This window comes from Dromiciops gliroides, chromosome 3 (genome assembly GCF_019393635.1).
Source record: "Dromiciops gliroides isolate mDroGli1 chromosome 3, mDroGli1.pri, whole genome shotgun sequence".
Classification (NCBI taxonomy): domain Eukaryota; kingdom Metazoa; phylum Chordata; class Mammalia; order Microbiotheria; family Microbiotheriidae; genus Dromiciops; species Dromiciops gliroides.
Window position 1 is genome coordinate 93,959,818 of NC_057863.1, and position 14,847 is coordinate 93,974,664.

A 14,847-nucleotide genomic window follows, 5' to 3' on the forward strand; every position below is an offset into this window, starting at 1 on the left:
ACTTTGTATGTCAACATGCCTTCTCTACGCCAGCCAGCCACGTGCGTGTGCACATGCACATGCACATACACATACACACACACACACACACACACACACACAAGCACAGATGCACACATACTCCAGAGACACAAAGTCCAAGCATCCACTGCAGACATGCACAGGCCGCACGAGGACACTGCCACGAGATGGGGATGCGTGGTGCTTCGGTCCACACGCTGTCCACCCCAAACAGTAGTCTCCCGTAGTGTTGGCTCTCAGGAGCCTCAGGGCCCTCCCAGGCCAGGGGGAACACTCCCCTGGGCTGCACATTTCCAGTGTCGAGGCAGAGGTTTGAGCGTAGAAGGGGGGGGGGGGTCTCTGCTCCAGAACGAGACCCTCACTGCCCTTGCTCTGCAGTCATTCATTAAAAACATAAAAAAATCAAAACTGAAACTTAGTAGTTGAGTTCCCCAGAAGGGTCCGCAAGGGGCCATGGAGTGACCCGGGCCTATCCATCCAGTCAGAGGCTCACCTGGCAGGAGACAGCGAGCGACCACGAGAGGGGAGGCTGGGGTCAGCCCACCATCCTCGCCCCTGCCTCAGGGGGAGAGGAGTCCATCTCCCAGGCTGGGGGCACCTGCCTTTGAGGTGCTTCTTTGGTCAGGGGAAGGGCCGGGGCGGTCCAGTCTCATCTCATGCGGTTCTGGCGCATGAGGGGGACAATGCTGGCCGGGGGGCCCGCCTTGCCCAGGAAAGGGTGCTTCAGCAGCTCACTGGCCGTGGCTCTCTGCGCCGGGTCTCGCACCAGCAGACGGTCCAGGAAGCCCTTCAGGGAGGGGGAAACCTTGTGGAGGTTCTTCAACTTAGGGGGCAGGTTGTCCCGGATCATCTTCATGGCCTTCAAGGGCGGCTCATTGAAGTACGGAGGCTCTCCATCTACCATCTCAATGACCATCACTCCTAGGGACCATATGTCCACCTCAGGCCCATAGGGCAGGCAGGAGATGAGCTCGGGAGCCATCCAGTAGGGGGTGCCCACTAAGGACTTCCTCCTGGGCATCTCCTTGTTCACCTGGGCGCAGAAGCCAAAGTCAGAGAGCTTCACCCGCCCATCGTGGGTCAGCAAGATGGAGTCGCTTTTGATGTCCCGGTGGATGACGCCCTGGGCATGGAGCACGGACAGGGCCTTCAGCACGGCGAGGCACACGGCGGCAATCTGCTCCTCGTTCATCCTGGTGTGGGTGACAATGTCCGTGAGGGCTCCCCCTTCCAGGAACTCCATGACCACCCAGAGCTCATCCCCAACCAGGTAGCTGTTGTACATCTCCACCATGTTCTCGTGCTGGTAATCCCGCATGATGACCACCTCATTGAAGAGGAGCTCTCGACGCTGCTGCTTCCGGAGGTCCATCTTCTTCACAGCAACCAGTTTGCCGCTGCTTCGGACCGTGGCAATGCACACGATGCCCGTGGAGCCCTCGCCAATCTTGATGAAATTCTCCAGGTAAGACCGGGGGTCGCCCAGGTCCACCACGAGTTGCAGCGCGGCTCGGAACTGTTCGTGGGGCACCCTCTGGGGCACCCTCTGGGGACAGCGGGGTCCTGATGGGGGCACGGCGGGCTGGGCCGAAGGCGAGGGGAAGACGCGAGAGACCAGCTGGTGTTCTGAAGCGTGTGGACTCAGGGTCCCCGGGGCAGGGGTGGGCTCCGGGTCCCGCGCAGCGCGAGGCAGCGGCTTAGAGGGGTGTGGAGGGAGGCCTCCTGCAGAGGGACCATTGGGGGAAGGATTACGGGGCTCTCCCTGGGGCTCTGTGCCCCTGGGGGGGTGGTCTGAGTCGGCTCGAGGGTCTGTGTTAAACGGCCTGGCCGATGACTTTGTCCCATCTCCTGGGTCCGGGGGCCGTGGGGTCCGGACGTCAGGCCCCGACAGGGGTCGTTTGTCCCGAGGTGGCTGGGGGCTCCCTGGCTGGCCCGAAGCTCCCTCCCCTGATGACTTGGGCCTCTTCTCCATCCCGTCCCGCCTTCCCTCGCCACTGGCGCCACGGTCCCTGAGCCCAGCGGCTCGATTCCGACCCTCGGCGGGACCCCTGCCTCCAGACTCCGGGTGTCCCTTCTCCTGGGCCCGAGCACGGCCCCCCGTCCCCTCAGCTTCGGTCAGCCAGTTCTCTTGCTGGGGCGGGGAATGGGATGGGCCCGGAGGACCAGGCAGGGGCGGGGAAAGGCTATCCCGGCGAAGGGAGTTGGAGCGGGTCACAGACATTTTCTCAAACTCATCCAACAGCAGCGTGAGGGCTCCATCCTTTGAGCCCTTGCTCCCCCGAACGATGGTCTTTTGGGCCCCATACTGGATGGCGGTGATGCTGGCAGGGTCGATGAGGGGCTTGGGCCGCCGGGTCGACTCCTCGATGAGCCCCTGCCACTGACGGGGGAGTCCCGTGAACTTCTGCTCCTCCTGGTCAAAGCCCAGGTGCACGCGGTGCTCGAAGTTGGACGGGGCCGAGATCTCCAGCCTCTTCTTCTTCTTCCCAAACATGGTGTGTGGGCTGTCGTCACCTCGTCCTAGCTACTGGGCCTTGCTCTCCGATCCTCTCGGGACTCAGGTCCCCTCCTCGCCGCAGCTCAGCTAGCCCAGGCCAGAGTCGCCACAGCGGCCGCCGCCTTGTTCTACGATTTGGTCTTTTTTTTTTTTTTTGGTGAGGCAATTGGGGTTAAGTGACTTGCCTAGGGTCACACAGTTAGTAAGTGTTAAGTGTCTGAGGTCGGATTTGAACTCAGGTCCTCCTGACTCCAGGACCAGTGCTCTATCCACTGTGCCACCTAGCTGCCCCTACAATTTATTTTTACATGTAAGGTGGGGAAAATTCTAAATCAATCAATCAATCAACCAATTAAAAAGATACCAGTGTGGGTGGTCTAGGTTGTAAGTTTCTTGAAGACCAAACAGCATCTGTTACCTTCCAGCCTCCATGGTGCCTACTACAGAGTCTCATATATATTTTGCTAGGGACTAGACTTGTGGTTTCATTGCTATAGGGAACTCCTAAGAAATATACTTCTGTCAATAATAGATCAATACTTGCTCCACAGCTTTTAATCTTGAAGATACTTGAATCCAGGTCTTAACTGACTCCAAGGCTGGTTCTTTAAATGGTACTATGTGCTTTCTTGCCCATAGTAGACTCTCAATACATTTTTGAATGAATCACAGAATTTTTAGGATAATGATAATTAGTAGCTCACATCTACAAAACCAATTTTGGGTTAGAGAGCACTTTCCTTCACAGTAGCCTGGTGAGGTGGGTGTTATGAACCCTCCCCACCAAAGCTGAGCTGGCATCTGTGGCCCAGCTGGACAGTGCCAGCAAAGAGAGCTGGACTTATCTGATTCTTCCTCAGGCACTGAGGAATTTTCAAGGTTTTTCCTCTCAATATTCTTGCTTTACTCAATAATCCTAAAGCATTCTGGGAAATCTCAGCAGAGGAAGAATTTAGTAACCACAGGGAGGCCTACTCCAAAGACCCTGTGTAAATATGGAAGCTGGCCAATATGGCTGCTAATGGTGACTCTTAGTAGAACATTCCAGAGCTCACAAGGTTTCTCACCTCGCCCCCCCCCCCCCCCAACCAGGAATGTTTTCCCTTCTACAGAAGGGTCTTGGAGGAATGTGTATGGAGAGGGAGGCTAGAAAACTGAGCCATCCCCAGATGGAGGACTAGAAAATTGAGTCATTTCCCAGGAGAAGTGCATCAAGTCAGAGAGGTTTGTTGGACCATATGGTCATCTGGTAATTTAGAACTTGAATTTCAAAACCATGAGTTGGCAAAGTGCTACACAGAGTTTCAGCCTCACAATTTTTTTCATCATTTTTCTTTGTTATTAGTTGAGCAACTGACATCGCTGCTGGCAGTGGGCAAGAAGGGCTGTCTGACCGAGTTGGAGAAAGTATCCAATTCCAAAATCACATGCTAGCCCAGAAATGAGTTTTGCATTTTTTTTACCCTTTTCTTTCATTTCATTTCTTTCTTTTAATTCTCCCTTCCCCCCAAACTATTGTAGAATTTTTTGTCTCTAGAAATGATTAAAAGATAGTTGAGAAGAGTGTTAATAAATTATTAAAAAGATAAATGGGAGAAAATAGAAAAATTGGGAGGATGTGGATGAGAAGAGCAATATAAAAACTACCATGTTAAATTTAAGTTGTAGGGGCAGCTAGGTGTTGCAGTGGATAGAGCACTGGCCCTGGAGTCAGGAGTACCTGAGTTCAAATCCGGCCTCAGACACTTAACACTTACTAGCTGTGTGACCCTGGGCAAGTCACTTAACCCCAATTGCCTCACTAAAAAAAAAAAATTAAGTTGTATTAAAAAGAAAGTTCCCATGCTGTTTGTAAGAGGGGAAATAAAGCAAATTTTATCTGATAGAAGTCCACAGTTTTATATGCAATCACCTTTTGGGGTTCTTTTGTATATTTAAAGACCCATGTTTGTTGATATTTATTAATTTCATAATAAAATAAAATTTCAAAATAAAAACCCCAAAATATCCAATATTCTTGTGTTGAGTATTTTAGATGTAGTCATGCTTGGGCAGAAGGATATCTGTGTGTTTTATGGGGAGGTTTGGGCAGTGTGGATGGTACAGAGAGGCACTAGAATGCTTTGAAGTCAGGATAGAAGACTTCTCTGAGTGAGGGATAGAGTGTAGGGCACATTGGGTCCTGGAAATACTTTCTGACCATGTTACAGGTGGGTTTACTTCCACCTCTCTCCTTCAAGAGTAAGGCATGTTTTTTTTTAATAGTAAACTACATTTATATAGTACTTTAAAGAAAGATTTCCTTACAATGAACCCATGAGGTTAATTATTGCAAAAAACAGTAATAGATAACTTTTATATAGTACCTTAAACTTTTTTTTTTGTGGGGCAATGAGAGTTAAGTGACTTGCCCAGGGTCACACAGCTAGTAAGTTTCTGAGGCTGGATTTGAACTCAGGTCCTTCTGAATCCAGAGCCAGTGCTTTATCCACTGCACCACCTAACTGCCCCCTAGTAACTTAAACTTGACAAAGAATTTTCTTCACAATAGCCCAGCAAAGTAAGTACCATAGAGTTTGCCATCGTCATCCAGCCATCATCATCATCATCCTCAGCCAATCCTCATCTTCTTCATTCAGTCCTCAACATCAATCAATTCTCATTGTGATGAAATAATGGGATTTAGCAGATACTCAAAGACCCACCTGGAGATTAATCTAGACTGATTGAATCAAGTGAGAGTGATTGACTGCTGATTAACATACTTCAAGTTAACTGGATTGTAATCACACCTGGCTAGCCCTTAAGAAGGTATTGTTCTCAGAAGCTAGACTGTGAACTCAACTTGAGAACACCTTCAGAACCAATGGATTTGGATGACACCAACCAATCAGCTTGAAGCAGTGTGTAACGACCGCCTCTGTTCCAGACCTATAAAAAGCTTCCACAATCAGCTTGCTAGAGAGTTCCTGATTAAAGCAGGCTCCTGGAGGAGTTCTTGAGGAAGAACCCAACCAGGCTGGAACTCTAGGCTAGATAGACCTTTTCTTAACTTTCTGAACTCCATGTTAATACTTGTATGCTTTAATAAATGTTTAATGCCCAAAGACTGGTGCTGAAGCTTCTAATTTAAGGCGACCACAATTTAGATTTTAAACATCACATCATCAATAAATCCTCATCTTCCTCTAATCATCATCAATCCATCATCATCACCATCTTACATTACTCTTGCCTTTGCTTCAAAATTTTTTCCACAATTACTATTGTTAGGAGGCAGCTAGGTGGTGCAGTGGATAGAGCACTGACCCTGGATTCAGGAGGACCTGAGTTCAAATCTGGCCTTAGACACTTGACACTCACTAGCTGTATGACCCTGGGCAAGTCATTTAACCCTCATTGCCCTGCAAAAACCAAAACCCAAACCAAAAAAACCAATTACTATTGTTAACTGTTTCCTTTTATCCTTTTCCCTTCCTATGATATTTACTCTATTTTCTATCTTTTACCCTATCCCTCCTCAAAAGTGTTTTGCTTGTGACTACCCTTCCCCTCCTCTGCCCTCCCTTCTTTCACCCCTCCCTTCTCATCCCCTTCCCTTCCTACTTTCCTTCAGGGTTAGATAGATTATTCCACACAATTGAATGTGTATGTTATTCCCTCCTTGAGCCAGCTCTGATCAGATTAAGGTCTTTAAGATAATTCTGATGAGTCTAAGGCTCATTCACTTCCCCACTCCTCCCCCTGTGAATGACTTGGTTATTTTCAGCAATGCAATGATCCAAGATAACTCGGAAAGACTTATGAAAATTGCAATCCATTTACAGAGAAAGATCTTGAAAACAGAATGAAGCATAATTTCTTTTGATAGTTCCTTAATCTGAAGTTTTGTTTTTGTCTGTTTTCTTTTAAGACCTAGGTAATGTGGAGATGTTTTGCATGACTACTCATGTATAACTTATATTGAATTGCTTGATTTCTTGGGTGTGGGGAGGGAGGGAGGAAGAGAAGTTGGAACACAAAGTTTTAAAAAGTTGATATCAAAATTTGTTTTTACATGTAATTTGGAAAAATAAAATTCCATTACTACTGTGGGAAAAAAAAGGTATGTTATGTTACAGTGTCGATAGCAGAAAATTTTAGGACAGGAAGCAAACTGAGCAGTCAGAAGAAGTGCTTTTGAAACTTTTGACTTTATTTGCTCTGACACAGCACTAGACTTAGAATCAGGATACCCAAGTTCAAAATCAAGCCTCAGGCACTTACCAGTTGTGTGACTCTGGGAAAGTCACTTAACTCCTATCTGCCTCAGTTTTCTTCACCTGTAAAATGGGGACAATGATATCACCAACCTCCTACAATTGTTGTGAAGAAAAAAATGATATTATGTAAAGCACTTTTGCAATCTTTAAAATGATATATGAATGCTAAATATTATTATTATTAGTAGTAATAGTAGTATTGTTCTGTCCATTCTAGCTTGAATGATTTCTGTGGCTCTCTTGTAAATAATAATAATGACATATATGTCTCATATATATGCATATATACGATATATTATATATATGTCATATATATGATATAAGTAGCACTTTAAGGTTTACAAAGTATTATCTTCAGCAGAACCTTGTGAAGAAGGCAATGAAAATATTATGACCCTTCTCTTACAAATAAGGAAGCTAAAGCTCAAAGAGGTTAGATGACTGCCTAGTTCTGAAGCATTCAGTTTGGGGTGTGAACCCATGGCCCTTTGACTTTAAGTCAAGCCCCACTATGATACCTCTATAGTAACTCCTTCGACCCCAAGGCTCATTCAAACTCTTTTTCTGTGTTTCCAAAGAAAGAGGAGAAGGTTTGTAATACTTTTCCTTGATGGGTTATTGGGTGAAGCCTAAAGGAATACAATTGATTTAGTTCAATGTACATTTATTAAATCCTTATATAGGGAACATAACTGGTCTCTGACTCCACTGGCATAGTTTTTAAGAACCCAGGGTCACTACTAAACCATGCCATATGACTTAGTAGAGGTCTCTCACAAATCAGCAGATATACATTGAGCCACAGGTTACACTTTGAAAGGATGGGTAAGGGGAGGCAGAAGAGTTGGTTTTTGACTTGTATGCCCCAGCAATGTAGTCACAGAAAATAAGAAGATAACAAGATGTTAAACTGATTGTAAAGATGTTCATGCCCCTTTATCCCTCTATGAAGTGTGAACAAGCTTATTTGGAAGCAACAATGCTGTCAGTTACTGACAACCAACCACATTCCTGTTGGCTCCTTAACAAGCTGTCAAAGCAATATCCTTAAGCACAGACCTGACCATGTGATTCCCTGGAGTTAACTAATGTCACTGGTTTCCTGTTGACTCTAAGATAAAATATAAGCTCCTCTGTTTAACTTTTAAAGCCCTATACAACCTGTCCCTAACCCATATTTCCAGGCTCATTGGATATTACTCCTCTTTCCACATGCTATAGTCTAGCTATACTAGCCTTCTCTCTTTTTATCCCTCACAATGCTTCATCTCCCATCTCAGCCTTTCCACTGACCATTCCCATGCTTGGATTACACTCCCTCCTTCTCTATGCCCCATAGCATCCCTCTTTTTAACGATACAGCTCAGTACTATCTTCTGCATGAAGCCTTTCCTGATCCTTCAACAGCTAATGCCCTCCCTCCCAAATTGCTTTGATTTTAGCTACTTTGTTTATTTTAGGCACTTTATGCTATACGTATTTTAACATGTTATTGTTTCCTCCATTAAAATGTAACCTCAATTCAGGTAGGTTTTTCTTTTTTCTTTCTTTCTTTCTTTTTCCCCCCATTCATTCAGAAGAACCATGGATTAGAGTTAGGAGACCGGGGTTTGAATTGTGGTTTTCCTACTCATAATCTATATGACCTCAGGCAAGTCCCTTTGTATGTTTCCTCATGCAAAAGTGTAAGAATTAGACTAGATGAACTCTAAGTTTTCTGAAGCATGTGGTAATAGTGGAGAGGAATCTGGGCCTAAAGAAGACATGTTCAAAACCCAACTGGATATCAACTAGACATATGACCATTATTAAGTTATCTAGCCCCTTTGTGTCCTAATTTTCTTAGCAATATTTAAGTGGAAAAGTGTTGATTAAACAAGAGGGAAAAGAAAAGAATTAACCGTATTTTCTTTTATTTTTAAATATTGTATTTTTGTTTTCAATTGACAAGTATTTATATGCTCCTTTGCTCCCTCCATTAAAAAAAGAAAGAAAAACAAAACCCTTATAACAAATATGCATAGTCAAGCAAAACAAATCCTCACGTTGTTGGCCATATCCCAAAATATGTGTTTGATTCTGCATCTTAAGTCCATCACCCCTCTGTCATTAACAGACCTTTGGAATCATGTTTTGCCATTTTATTATTCACTAGAGTTAATCCTTTCAAAGTCGTTCATTTCTATAATGCCATTGTTATTGTTTAAATTATACTGCTGGTTCTGCTTGCTTCACTCTGCATAATTTTAGACAAGTCTTCCCAGTTTTCTCTGAAATTATCCCTAGCATCATTAAAAAAAATATTTCATTAGTATTCCATTGTATTCATGAACCATGATTTATTCAGCTCTTCCACAGTTGATGGGCACTCCCCTCTTGTTTCCAGTTATGTGCTGCTATATAAAGAGCTGCTGTTAATATTTTTGTACATATGAGTTCTTTCACTTTTCTACTTCATCTCTTTGGAGTAAAGGCCTGGTAGTAGCATCTCTGCTCTTAGAACATTTTCAAATTTAGTGAGTTTTTGTGTGTAGTTCCAATTTACTTTCTAAAATCTATCTAGGTTTTATTTAGGATGAAGAGGTTAAATCCATACCTTAGAGAAACCTCAGAGTTACTGGTAGAGATTACAAATTGATCATGTAGGAAGATTAAAAATGGTAGTGGAGTTTTGGGAGCTTCTATCCTACAAATGGTAGAAGCTGGAAAAGTGTAATGATGTCAGTGATATAACTAACTATAAAGGGGGGTATTTAAAGGCAGCTATTGTGCCCCCTATAAATATCCTCTTTTCCAGGCTAACCATGTCCACTTCCCTTATTTAATCATCATATGGCATTTTTTTTTCTCATTTGTAATTTCATTATTCTAACCACCCAATTCTGGACATGTTAAATATTGTCTATGGATCTCTTAAAATGTGGTACACAGAAAGGAATACACTATTGCAGGTAACAATGAATGCCTAAAGTCATACCCATTTTATGATAAAATTGATTCATGTTGCACACATACCCTAGAGCATTTTTGTTTGTTTGGTTTTTTTTGTGAGGCAATTGGGGTTAAGTGACTTGCCCAGGATCACACAGCTAGTAAGTGTCAAGTGTCTGAGGTCAGATTTGAACTCAGGTACTCTTGACTCCAGGGTCAGTGCTCTATCCACTGCACCATCTAGCACCCCCCCCCCCAGGAGCATTTTTGAATGAACTGTGGTCTAGCTAGATCTACATGGTCTTGACCTGGTAAAGTTGATTTTTTTTTTTTAACCTGCAGCCCTATCCTTGTCTCTGTCTATAGAGATTTCTATCTCTATCTGTTGAATTTAATCTTGTTAGCTTCAGCCTAATGTCTTTTTTTTGTTTTGGTGGGGCAGTGGGGGTTAAGTGACTTGCCCAAGGTCACACAGCTAGTAAGTGTCAAGGGTCTGAGGCTGGATTTGAACTCAGGTCCTCCTGAATCCAGGGCCGGTGCTTTCTCCACTGTGCCACCTAGCTGCCCCCTAGCCTAATGTCTTAGCCTATTAATAAGTTTTGGGAACTTTATTTGTTACCCCATATGTTAGTTACCTCTGCCAGCTTTGTATTACCTACAGATATGCTAAGCATGCCATCTATGTTTTTATCTGAGTCATTGATAAAAATATCGAGTAGCTCAGGGTCAAGCACAGATTCCTAGAGTATTCCACGAGAGCCCCACCTCCAGGGGACAGCTAGGCGGCACAGTGAATAAAGCACTGGTCCTGGATTCAGGAAGACCTGAGTTCAAATCCGACCTCAGACACTTGACACTTACTAGCTGTGTGACCCTGGGCAAGTTGCTTAACCCTCATTGCCCTGCCCCCCCCCCCTGAAAAAAGGAGTCATACCTCCAATTTGATATTAAGTCATTATTGGGTACTCTTTGGGTATGATCATTCAGTTCAGAATATACTGACTGTACCCAATATTTCTTTATCTTGTCCCAAATGAAAGCATAAAAAAGTCATCAAATGCATTGCTAAAATCTAACAATACCATATCTATCATGTTTATCTGTGTCTGTGGCTCAGCAACAAGTTTTTAATCCTCAGCTGTCTTTGTGAAAAGCTTCTGAGCCATCTCCTATTCTTTCAGTTGGTGTTTTCTTAGGTAAAGTGAAAACATTTAATAATTATGTATGGTGAAGGGGCAGCTAGGTGGTGCAGTAGATAAAGTGATGGCCCTGGATTTGGGAGGACCTGAGTTCAAATCCTGCCCCAGACACTTGACACTTACTAGCTGTGTGACCCTGGGTAAGTCACTTAACCCTCATTGCCCTGCAAAACAAAACAAAAAACCCATATTAGGATAATAATTATGTATGGTGAAGCCATGTTATTTATATTTTAATATGTATTATTTTATTCTTAAATTTTTGTAAAGTTATGCTTTGGTATATTTGGTTTTATAACTCCCAATTTGCTCATAAAGTAGTTTTGGATCTCATGCTGTGAACATCAGAGTTACTGGGGACAACAAAACAAAATAAAACAAATGAAACACTTGGTGCCCTGATTTCTTCCTTGAATATCTTAGGACACTTCATTTGACCTTTCCTATACACTTCACCATGTTTTAACTTGTATTCTAATTATTTGTGCAGCAATTGCCACCCTTCCCCAATGCTGTTTTAGTATAAACTCCCTGAGGGTAGGACCATGTCAGTTTATTTTTGTATTTCCTACTTCATAGCATAGTGCCTTGTACATGTCAAATAGAGTTAGGATTAACAGCAATTCTGGTTTTAAAGGATGAAGAGGTAAGGTTGATAAGGGAAAAAGACCCTCTTCTGATTGATAAAAAGAATAATAGGATTTAATGCTAGGAACTTGATACTCTTTCCTTTTTCTTTTCATCTGCTTCTAAAATAATCAAAAGATGCATGAACTTGTAGTCTTGATTAAGAGAAGGCAATGAGGTATAGAAGAAAGAGAATTAATTGGACTATGTCAGGAAATTTGGTTCTAGTCTTGACTTCACAGCTTGTTAGCTATTTTTTGTCTTTTTGGAAAAATGATATGGGGGCAGCTAGGTGGTGCAGTGGAAAGAGCACCGGCCCTGGATTCAAGAGGACCTGAGTTCAAATCCGACATCAGACACTTAACACTTACTAGCTGTGTGATGCTGAGCACACTTAACCCCAGTTGCCTCAGCAAAAAAAAAAAAAAAAAAGATATGGATATCATTTGTTGTTACATTGCCTATATTTCCCTCTCTGTCTTTCCTCCTTTTCCCTCCCAGAGAGCTATCTCATAAAGCAAAGTTTTTTAAAGAAAAAGAGGAAGGAGAGGGAAAAATCAGTTAAACTAATTGATACATGGAAAAAAATCTGAAATATTCCACAGTCATAGATCTCTGCCCCTTCAAAGGAGTAAGGGAATATACCTTCTAATATCTTTTTTGGGTGCCATTCTTGTTTTTTGTAATTTTGTAATATCTACTTTCAATTGTTTGGGGGTTGTTCTTTCCATTAATATCGTTGTCGTCATCATATATATTATATGTGTGTACACATATCCATATATGTGTATGTACATATGTCTGTACACACACATACACATATACATACATAATACATTTCTGCATTTAGCTTCACTGTGCATCAGTTCATGTAAATCTTTTCATGCTTCTTTATATTCATCATATTCATAATTTCTTACAGTGGAGCAAAATTTCTTTACATTCATGCACATGATTCTTTTTAGCCATTCTCCATTTGATAGTCATCTACTTTTAAGTTTATATTATTAAAATTTCCTTTATTTTTCTTAGGTAGACAATCAACAAAACAATAAATCAAGACTTTATTTGTAGGTTTGACTATTTCTGAGGTGTGAATGCTCGTGCTGAAGTTTTAACAGTTGTCTCTCTTCAGCTGGTTGGAGACAGCTTTAGCACACTCCTGCCCTGGATTGAGTGGTAATTGATAACAGTTAAAGATTAGTGAGAAAGATACCAAGTTGTAGCCTGATGTTTGTATTTTTTTTTGGGTGGGGCAATGAGGGTTAAGTGACTTGCCCAGGGTTACACGGCAAGTAAGTGTCAAGTGTCTGAGGTTGGATTTGAACTCAGGTCCTCCTGAATCCAGGGCTGGTGCTTTATCCACTGCACCACCTAGCTGACCCCTGTATTTCTTTATATCTTGCTCTATTTTGAAAAAGATTAATATTATAGAAAATTATGAAAATCTGAATTATGGATAACTATAAATGTTAAATTCATCATATAATAACAACTATGCTAATTGTAGGCAAACTAGTAGAAAACAAACACCTTCTAATAACTGGACTTGCAAAGCCAAACATGCAAGGTGATAGCAAGCATCATATTTCCTAAGAAAACATAATTTGGAAAGTAAATTTGCTGTTTGATACTCCAATATACCTGTGTGCTCACTAATATATATACACATTGGTATGTGTATATTTAAAAATTATTTTTGGATTATCCTCTGTAGCACATCTATAACATTGCTTCTCTTCATTAATGTGAATAATTGAAGACTGACTGATAATTGCCTAGTTATTCTAGAATCTTAAAGAGTGAATATCATTATTTCTGCCCTCACAGTTGTCAAAATGAAATTTTCCTTTATTTCAGATTTTAAAGCTATTAAATTTAGGTTCAAGACCAAATAATGAAAAAACTCTTGCATGCAGATAAAAAATATCTTGCAGATGATTGAATGTGCTCCCTGAGAAACTGCCAAAACTTAACTGATCCTGAAAACGGCATTTGTTATATGAATAAGATCTCACAGTTCTAAGTTGGAGAAGAGAAGAGTAAAAAGGAAGAAGTGAGCCACACGTACATTTTTTGCATTCTAATTGGACACATTTTTCCTCTACCTCTCTTCTCCTTCCCATGTAGTGGGTGCCAGCTGTCACTGAAAGCTGTTTCCAAACCAATTACCGTTTCTTTAACAGAAAGGAGGATAAAAATCTTAACAAAGGAACAGATGAACAGATACTATTGGTACCTCAGAAACTGGAGCTGCTCTTGAAAGGAAGTTGCATCTTTGCAGAATTATTATTATCAATCAGCCTTTATTGCTTCAGCTTTCTTTATTGCACTCTTACCCACAAAGTAATGAAAACATATAATAAAGATAGTAAAACACATAATATATCACTGTGCAGATATTGCAATCATAGCAAATCCAATGTAAATGCCCTATAGGGAATACTTGTGCTTTCTGAAACATTGCTAACAGTTTGCACGATGCAACATCACGTTATTTATCTACTAAACCTGTCACACTCTGCTAAATATCGTGTGAGCTCCAGCCCCAAATAATTGCTATTTCTTTCTATCCTCAGAACAAAGTGCATATTTCTTCCCTGTAGCTGGTTTTAATATTCACAAAGAATGGCTTCCACTCCTGAATAATTAATACATAATGATTACTAAGCTATGGCATTCTCCACCTATGTATGGTTTATGATTCTAGCTTCTCAGCTTCTTGCTCCAACGTGTATTTACAGTCAGGAGCTAAGAGTCAGTAAATGACACGAAAACAACAGGCTTGACAGCATGGAATTCAGTCAATAATGATTTCAGGGATTGGATGGATCCCGTGTACTTTATTCTTGAATCTTAAGCCCCATCTGCTGCTCAGTCTCCAATTTGTTCTCTCTTCAGTAAATGTCTCTCGGATGACGGAGTTCTTTTTCTTTGTTTACTTTTATGAAAAGTATTGAGTATCATGAGTTCAAGTCAAGTATACAAGGATACACTTCTTTTGTGTTATTTTCAGTTCTGGACAACATCAGTAATGTTGAAATACCCTTGGGATTTTTTTTTCAGATACAGAAAAATCTGTCACCATCTCGTGATCACACACTGAGGCTGCTTAATAAATAATATATAGTGATGATAACGAATGAGTGTGAGTCACCTTAGGAACCGAAGAAGGGACTTAAAGATAACATAAAAGAGCTTGCAAAGAAGGAACTTACAAATCTCTTGTGAAAATCAAAGCACAGTGAAATTCTCAACACTATTGCTACATTTATTGTTGATGGTTTCTGCTCAATGATGCTGTTAAAGT

At 42.0% G+C, this 14,847-nt stretch overlaps 1 protein-coding gene across 2 annotated transcripts; it reads right to left on the minus strand.

Annotated features, from left to right (window-relative positions):
- Positions 1–670: 670 nt before the first annotated feature.
- On the minus strand, positions 671–2,515 carry LOC122750971 (serine/threonine-protein kinase PAK 4-like). 2 transcript variants are annotated; one of them, XM_043997860.1, is made up of 2 exons: positions 2,328–2,515; positions 671–1,799 (listed from the first exon to the last, which is right to left on the minus strand). In XM_043997860.1, exons 1-2 carry the CDS (start codon positions 2,513–2,515, stop codon positions 671–673), a joined length of 1,317 nt encoding a protein of 438 aa, XP_043853795.1. The 2 variants fall into 2 exon arrangements, with proteins under 2 accessions (XP_043853795.1, XP_043853794.1); XM_043997859.1 differs by having other exon boundaries at positions 671–2,515.
- Positions 2,516–14,847: the final 12,332 nt, after the last annotated feature.

Coding starts and splice junctions, on each gene's coding strand:
- LOC122750971 (XM_043997859.1), bottom strand. CDS start 2,515: ATGTTTGGGAAGAAGAAGAAGAGGCTGGAGATCTCGGCCCCGTCCAAC.